This window comes from Priapulus caudatus, unplaced genomic scaffold, assembly GCF_000485595.1.
Source record: "Priapulus caudatus unplaced genomic scaffold, Priapulus_caudatus-5.0.1 Scaffold156, whole genome shotgun sequence".
Taxonomy (NCBI): domain Eukaryota; kingdom Metazoa; phylum Priapulida; class Priapulimorpha; order Priapulimorphida; family Priapulidae; genus Priapulus; species Priapulus caudatus.
The window spans coordinates 103,606-112,436 of NW_014577217.1; the positions used below are offsets into that span (position 1 = coordinate 103,606).

An 8,831-nucleotide genomic window follows, 5' to 3' on the forward strand; every position below is an offset into this window, starting at 1 on the left:
TTTTCTGCGCGAGCAGGGGGGGGGGGTCCGGACCCCCTGTACACGCCCCTGGTGACTACCCTTTATTGGGTTAGGTGCCTATATACTAATCAATTTTGTGTATTTCAGTAATTGATTATCTCAAGTACTGATAAAAATACTTAAAATGCTTTAGTGGTCGTATGCCCTTAGCAGCGAGTGCTTGGACATTCGAACCTGCAACTATGGTAACAACGATGACATGGCTTTAATTTACCCATAGATATATACGCTCTTGATATGTACATACAAGCGTGTTTGTATATATATATATATATATCTATGATTTAACAATATAGTTCAGGGCCGTAGGCTGAGCAAATTCCTAGGAGAGCAGTGGCGGATTGGGGGGTCTTCCCACAGAACATTTTGAAAATGTAGATCGCAGGAGATGGTATTTGAGGAACATGTACAGCCTTCATTCTGACTACGACAATTCTCGTTCGGTAGAACAATTTATTTTTCCAAGTTTGCTCCAAAATCTAGGGGGGCTACGGCCCTGTAGCTCCATAACCATTGAATATAAGTGGACGCTCACCGCCTAAGGTGGTACTGGGAGTACTACTGAAAGTAGTTTAATAAATATACAATTTAAAAAATGTACTTGTATATTAAACGGATACAAATTTCATTGCTTTATGTCACTTTCAAGAAAAAGTCATGCAGTTTTCTTCGTATTGTCTATACACGCAAGCACACACACAGACACGCACACACACAATAACCACAAAATGACATAAAACTGTTTCTGCTACTGCCAATCTTTATTACGCCATTGAATTTTTACGTGCTTACTCAATATAATCCACAACAACAGTGCTGGGTGCTGGAATGATACAGATGACAAAACGTATTCCAAGAGAACCATGCTCGCTGGATAACAGACTTCTTATCACTTCTGCCACAATCCACGCATGTTTCATGTGGAACTTCGTTCTTCCGACTGCCAACACTCCACGATGTATTAACGTTACAAGTGCCTGCTGCCTCACTAATATAGGAGAGCTCTATTCCACTCAAAGTTCAACTAAAATGAGAAAGTCTGCAACCTTGACCATTTCGGGGGACTAGTAAAATTGATTATCACAGCTATTAGAGTTGATACCGGGGACCATTCATGACTGGCACAGTTAGCACGTACACTTCTCCAGTTATTGCCATACTTGCCAGCAATCTAGAAATTATGCAGGTACATTTACAATGACTGTTAGATCTCAACTGGGACAAGATTTATCATAGGCAGAGATTAACATTACACACGTGGAAAAGATTTCTAGAAAATGGCTTGAGGTACATTTCTTCTAGGAATGTTACTTACGCTGTCAAATAATAACTCTACGAAAATATATACTAAACGTTTTCAAGATTCAGCCTGCAGAGTTCAATTAATCGACACACATGTTGAGCAGTTTTTCGTCTTCACTCATGCTGTCTGCTGAACAAGATTTTATTTTAGGATGGCTGACATTTCGACTGCTCTCGCAGCTGTGACTATAAATACTGGATCAGCTGGCTAGTAATAGAATGCTCTCCCTAGCGACATTTATAGCTCGGCAACGCGACTCAAACGTGTGTGGGGGTGCACGCATCTGTTGCCGAGGAAGAGAAGGCGTGGAAGCCCTTTGAGCATCTTTCTCGCCCCGATCGCGAACAGAATTACACGCTGTATCTATCTACGAACCTGCTTTCACTAATTTAATGTGCAGTAAACACGATAACGATCACTGGTAGCTACGTACGCGCGCGCGCGTGCGGTTACGACGACGACGGCGACGACTACATTAAAACGAAAAACACGTAATCATCCTCTAGCTAACCCGCACCACTCACCGCATGCAGTCCGCCATCTACGACCATATCTAGTGAGTAGAACTATGGAGAACAAGATTCGCGAACCGAACCCAGCACATGATTTTTGAGACGAAGAGAACTAACGAACAAGAAAACTACCACGAGAACGTCGTTGGGCAGTACAACCGAACAGAAATAAGTGTGAGAGACGCAGACGCATGATGCACCGTGGGCGAGCCTATTTGACGTGTAGCTGCTGCTGCTGTGAGCGTGACTGCAGATGGCGCCACCTACTCCTGGCAGACGGCGAGGGCGTCGGCTCTCTCCTGGGCCAGCTCATCAGCGGTCACCTTCATCTTCTCCCTTCCAAAGTCATTGATCTCGAGTCCCTGCGTGTGCGAACAATGACGACGTCGTTACACGACCGACAGAGCAACGCGCCGGTCTCAATTATTCCTTGCTCATTTCACCTCTAACGTTTTTACGCACGAGTGGCGCATTAAAACACTGTACAGGCTCGCCTTTTGCCGTGCTGAAAGACTTTTCAGAGTGGCACTAAATCACCAGTATGGTCGCTGTTGTCTGCACCGCGTCCCGCGACCGGTGCTAGTGGGAAGCTGCAGCACCGATTCACCGAGCACGCAGACTTCACCTCCGCCGCTCGAGCTTCCCTCGATCCGCTCTCCATCTACCCCCCCCCTCCGACTCTCTTCAATGCTAGAATAGCAGGACTTCGCTTGTGCAGAATACTTCCACTATTTATAGACTTTATTCATCATATTTACTATATTCCACTTCATCCACACAATATATAGAGTTTATTCTGGACGGGTTTGAATAGAAGAAATGATGGCTGTGTAGATGGACGAATGAATGGATGCACGAACAGATAGTCTGATAGACGAAGGGCAAGATAGACAGATGTGTGGATGGACGGAGATGTCACCGCGCTGCAACTACAACCCGGCCACACACACACACGCGCGCGCCGGAAACGCACGCACGCACCTGCACGATCTTCCACTCCCTGTTCTCGATGGTGACGGGGAAGCTGTAGATGAGACCCGCGGGCACGCCGTAGGAACCGTCCGACGGCACGGCCATCGACACGTGGTGGCCATGCTTCGTGCCCTGGAACCAGTCGCGCATGTGGTCGGCGCACGCCTTCGCCGCCGACATGGCGCTGCTCAGCTTGCGCGCCGCGATGACGGCGGCGCCCCTCGACTGTACAGTCTGCAACAAAGAATCAAGCAAATGTTTAATTCGGGTTTAAACATAATCGCGTAAACTCCTGAAATTAAAACTGCCTAAATCCAGCAGGAAAGTCTAAATGGCCCGATGAAACAAGCAAACGTAGTTTAATTCAGTTTTAAACGTATAATCGTGTAAACTCCTGGAATTAAAACCCGCCTAAATTCAGTAGGAAAATCTAAATGACCAATTCCTGGATCGAGATTTGTTGCGAAGAGAGCACACTGACGACTGCAACAGGTGTATGGCAAAGATGGGATCACGGCAAGAGAACCAGTCAATGGTTTGACCTTGCCGAATGCCCTTAGCCTGCCACTCTGCTGCTACGTAAGAGGAAATAACCTTCATAATTCACATGGTTACATCCGTGTAAACCACTATCTGGCCAATGTTCAAGGACACAAAGAATGCTGAAGTGGAAGGATATTATCCCGTATTATTACTCGCGCTTCGACTCTGTACACATTGCACCCTGGCCCCGTGTGATATCAGCTGTTTGTTTCAAACAACTATTCTATAGTTACGTGGATCAGTCAGCACCCACCAACCAGCTGTCATATTGTATGCGTTATACTTATAGACACCCTATATCAGCCTGCTATGTGCAACTATTCCAAAGTACAACTATTTCATGGCCTGCTGGTGACAGAAAAGCCGTCTGAGCACCATAGTTATAAATAGCCATCCATGCCGCCACAACGTATCAGACATGCATCCTCGAAATGCCAGCACCCGCTATGGCTAGTGAAACAAGCACCGCATTTGACATGCCGAGTGCTTCGAGCAGCACGGTTACTAAGCTATTTTTATTTTGTCAATGAAGAACTTTCATATGAAGGCTCCAGCTTATGTTCAGGGAACAGTTCAGAACAGCTGAGAGAACATGTTCAGAGTTATGCGGGATGAACACCGCTAAAAATAAACATATCCAAATATGCAACTTGACTCAAAGGTCAATTAGACAATCAGATAAAAGAATCGATTAAGGCCAAAGATAAACCCTTATGCACACTTACCGCTACTGACACCACAGCGTAAAAAAAGCAGTAACCTTTATAGAACATACAGTCTCTAGGAATGCAATGAAGGTCCGTAGGCTAGTGTAGAGTACTAATGTATACACGCAGCATACCTTGATGAAGTCACCCTTCAGCCAGGCATCGTCGTTGCACGCGGCATAGACAGCCAGCGACTTTCCGCCCTTGTTAACCTTCGCGTGAGACACGTCTGGGAACTGGGTGGAGGAGTGGTTACCCCAGACAATGACACCGGACACATCCTGGATCGTAACACCGCACTTGGCCGCAATCTGTAAGCAAACATAACAGACAGGTTTATATACACATGTTTACACCTATTCAGCAGAATTCAGGAGGGGCGTGGAATATTGTTAAACTTAGGTGACTTCGGGCATAGCTAGTTAATATAACAAATTTCATTTGTGCAGCTGACTGGCTCCATCTGGTGACTGGAAATGCAACTTGCGAAAGAAAACCTCCAGTACTTTGTAGCTGTGTACAACGTACACAACACTACACACTGATCTATCTTCTCCTATCTGCACTATTACTAATAAAGTAAATACCATATGGTGCACGTGTTACGATTATAAATGCAGGTAGATAATTTATATATACATGGCAAATATATACGAAATTTTTCCACGTACCTGATGCTGGGCTCTGTTCTGATCAAGCCTGGTCATGGCAGAGAAGTTGCGAGTTGGAATAGAGGGTGCATACTTGGCAGCGATGCCAGCATTGGTGTTGGCTGGGTTTCCTACGACAATCACCTATAAACAGAACAAAACCACGTTAGTACAATAATATACACTCCTAACAGCAGCCTGCCATCGAGCGACAACATTTCAAAAGCAAACCACAGTGACACACTGTGACTGAGTAAATAGCTTCTCTAATTTTAACCAAAGAGAAAATTGTTTACACAGACTGTCCACACAACACTACTGCTCACTCTAACGTGCGGAGTATGCATAGTATGGACACACATAATCACGCCAGCAAAACTCTGGTGTGCCTTATTATTCCTACATCCATGCACATACGCACGCACACGCACACGCGCACACACACACACGCGTGCACACCAGCGCTCAAAAAGGCCGGTCGCCCGGTCGCCACAGGCGACTAAAAAGGCTATCGGGCGAGTGAAACTTGCCTAAACACTCATCCCCAGTCGCCCAAGAATGAACTGCTGGGCGATTACCTTTTTGCCAACTGTATGCAATATATTATATACATCGCCCCAAATTTCAGTTGGTCGAGTATCAGAAAAACATAAATAATAAATTTTTTCCCCTCTCAACGCACGGCAAACTTTACAGCTGGGCACAGCCATGTTGTTGTTCTCTCTTCACGTAAGATGACACACAGTCTCTCAGGTCTCATACATGCATAAACTGGTACCCGCTGTATTTCACTATACTGCATTAACAATTTAGTTAGCGGAACCAGACTAAGCTATACTAAGAAGCGGCCTCTTGCGGGAGAAAATGTCTCTCTGGGCTTACGATAGCAGCGTATGTTGTAGCGTTGCTATGCATCCGCATTTGATTACCCAACATGGCTAGCTCGTGGTCATTTATGAAGCAGGGCACTGCCCCACCAAAAAAATCGCTAAAAGGTAGGTTAATGTTTTACCTAGGCAGTTACATTACATACATTTAAATATAAATGGAATTACCTAAATAAAATTAATAGGTAATAATTTTATATCATGAATTATCCAATACTAATTTAGTAACTAATTACTGTTCCTAAGTCAGGATCGGCTCAGTCAGTGCTCCAATTTAGTGTCAATACTAGTCTGGCATTCTTACTACTACTAGTAGTAATAGTAGTAGTAATAGTAATATAATTTAGTCATAGTTATGCCTAGATAACCACAAGGAGGGACTGATGATGTGCAACTGGTGCACGCACGTCCACATTTCAGGACACTGAAAAGTCGAATAGTTTTATTAAGGGCTGCAATTCGGCAAAGCTAGAATCAGTCAAATGTCATGAGAAGAGTGAGTTACACACCCGTGCTGCAAAAATGATTGCTAACCGCAATGCTGCACCAGGCAAGACCGAGGCAGAGATTATGGTAAAAAATATGAACCAGGCCCCCATATCAAAATTAGTAAAGCTTGTTCGCAATGCACACGCACTGGCACTTGCTGGAAAACCACACACAGATTTTGTGTGGTTGGCCAAATTAGACAAGGCTAAAGGCTTAGATGTTGGCAACACATACATTAATGATAAGGCTGCGCATGAATTTACAGATGCTATTGCATCAGTCGAAATGGCACATCTGAAGGATGAACTCATGAATGCCAAATTTGTCTCCATCCTTTCAGATGGCACAACAGATATAAATGCACAGGAAAACGAAATCTTCTACCTGCGTATGAGTATGAAGGGCAAAATAAAGGTTCACTTCCTCAATTGTGCAACTCTCCCAAAAGGTGATGCTGAATCGATCATTGGGGCCATAAAGCGCTAATCAGTTCAGGCTACTGGTGTGCCATGGGAGAACTTCAAAGATAAACTTCTTGGCATGGGCAGTGATGGAGCCTCAGAGATGCTTGGTGTCAACAATGGCTTCATTATTCAAAACTTCGGTGTTCTTTGTGTCATTAGTGTGTTGCTATGCTGACATCTTCTCTATACTGTCCTGATAGGAAAATGCAATTTAATGTTGGGAAAGTTTTGTTTCGGGCCAGTGAATTTCAATTCTCACTGGCCCGAATTTTTATATTCAGGCTAGCTGGAATTTTCACGAGTTCCTAGCGCTGACGAACACATCTACCAGTGCTGCGGCACCCACCTTGACGGTCTTCTTCGCGAACTGGTCGAGTGCCTTGCCCTGGCTCTTGAAGATGCGCACATTGGCAGCGAGCAGGTCCTTCCTCTCCATGCCAGCCTTTCTTGGCATCGCGCCAACAAGGAGGGCTGCGTCGATGCCGGAGAAGCCAGTCTTCTCGTCGGCCGTCGCAACCACGCCTAAAACAAGCGGACAGTGCAATGACAAACTCCGCCGGCACACGTGCCAGCAGGCTTACATGACTACACAGTCCTGGTACAGCTATTGTCGCAATTCTTCAGAGAGTCTAGATTCCAGAGCTATAATACGTCGCGAGGTACACCTGAAAACTCAGAACCAACTCTGCAAACCATTTCAACAATGTTCAGGAAAAATGTTCTACACTTATCCATTACTTATGGCTTATAGCGTGGGGAAAAGCTACCTTTGCCTTTATGCATATATGTACAAGTATCACTTGACCTTTACATTTACACATGACTTACTCCTCAGTGTTGTGAAAGCGCAGTCGTTGAGCTCCATGGCAACACCCTCAAGGACGCCCATCATTGGTTCAATGTCGAGCATTACCAGGTCCAGGGGCTAGTAGAATAAGTGGACATTAGTAATCTGTAAAATGCGCAACACCTGTCAAAGTAACCTTCTAAACCAAAACACTTCAAAAGGTGATTGCAACTTTCGATGTATATTATTAATGAAACGATTTCGAATTCAAATGCAATCACAACCAAATGACTCACACACAGACGACATACATTACGCACGCAAACCGATTACGGTTCAACACACTTAGACGCATGTAGGTAGAGTACTATGTACCTGGTCATGGCCGAATATGTCGCCGTTGGCAACCATGTACAGGAGGGAGTAGCCGATCTGTCCGGCAGCTCCGGTGACCAGAACCTTGATTACTTCCTTTGGTGCCTACAGACAGCAAAGAACACGTGTGCGTCAATGAAATCAGTTTTATGAATACCAAAACAAAACGAGTGGGGGAAATGATCAGAAAGGGGCAACAGGCGACATTAGGGAATCGATCCTACTTTGGGATCCTTCATCACTGGCCCCTTATCTTCACCCCTAATCACTGAAATGATAAAGCCAATACACTTCATTCACCTCCGCTAATGAAACTGCATTCTGTCATTAAACATTTTATACTATATATATAATAACTACTTTCTCACTACATGTATATTAAACACATAGTCATGTATGTCTCGAAAACGAAGATTCCAAAGGCACATTTCTTGATGCCGACGACCCGATGAGATTCTTTCCCAGTGCTAGTAAATTTTTGGTAGAAACTTGGTAGAACTAGGCTTTGGTAGAACTAGCAGTCTCAGGACGTAGATGTTAGAAAATGTCAGAAAGATTGCCCAAGGTCACATTTAAGGTTTTCAAAGAATAACTAAAACATGGTGAAAATGTATGTGACAATTTTAAAAACATACTTCCTGTTTAAATAGCTGTTAAACTTACATGTAAAACTAGAGGAATCCATTAGTAAGGGCACACCCATGCAAACAAGAAACAACCGGAATGGGAACAGCAGAGCAACCTGCCACCTTCACTACCAAGGTCATCCAGCTGAGCAGGAGAGATTGAGAGAGAGAGAGAGAGAGAGAGAGAGAGAGAGCGGGCGGGAGAGAGAGAGAGAGAGAGAGAGAGAGAGAGAGAGAGAGAGAGACACGCAATGCCCTTTTCAAATCGACGGTTTTCGCACTCCCCCACAACCACCACCCGCTGCTCCCATAGTCACTAATAGCAACAGTTACCGTGGTAACGATGTCACGCCGTAGTCTGCGGTTGTGCGCATGCGTGAGCACGAGGCGGAAATGACCACTGATACGAGTATGAGATATTGTCTTCACAAAATTAATATTTAATAGTATAATTATTATTATAATTATTATTATTATTATTATTACTATAATAAT

The 8,831-nt window shown here is 44.4% G+C and overlaps 1 protein-coding gene across 1 annotated transcript in view; it reads right to left on the bottom strand.

The window, feature by feature from the left end:
* Nucleotides 1-761: 761 nt before the first annotated feature.
* The window catches only part of LOC106806374 (malate dehydrogenase, cytoplasmic-like), a 10,041-nt gene continuing 1,971 nt past the window's right edge, over nt 762-8,831 (bottom strand). The window contains exons 2-8 of the mRNA XM_014808297.1: nt 7,711-7,815; nt 7,377-7,473; nt 6,895-7,070; nt 4,730-4,852; nt 4,193-4,369; nt 2,818-3,042; nt 762-2,198 (exon numbers count right to left, since the gene is read on the bottom strand). Coding sequence (XP_014663783.1) covers nt 2,100-2,198; nt 2,818-3,042; nt 4,193-4,369; nt 4,730-4,852; nt 6,895-7,070; nt 7,377-7,473; nt 7,711-7,815 — 1,002 coding nt within the window. The 3' untranslated portion in view covers nt 762-2,099. The remainder of the gene's footprint in view (nt 2,199-2,817; nt 3,043-4,192; nt 4,370-4,729; nt 4,853-6,894; nt 7,071-7,376; nt 7,474-7,710; nt 7,816-8,831) is intronic.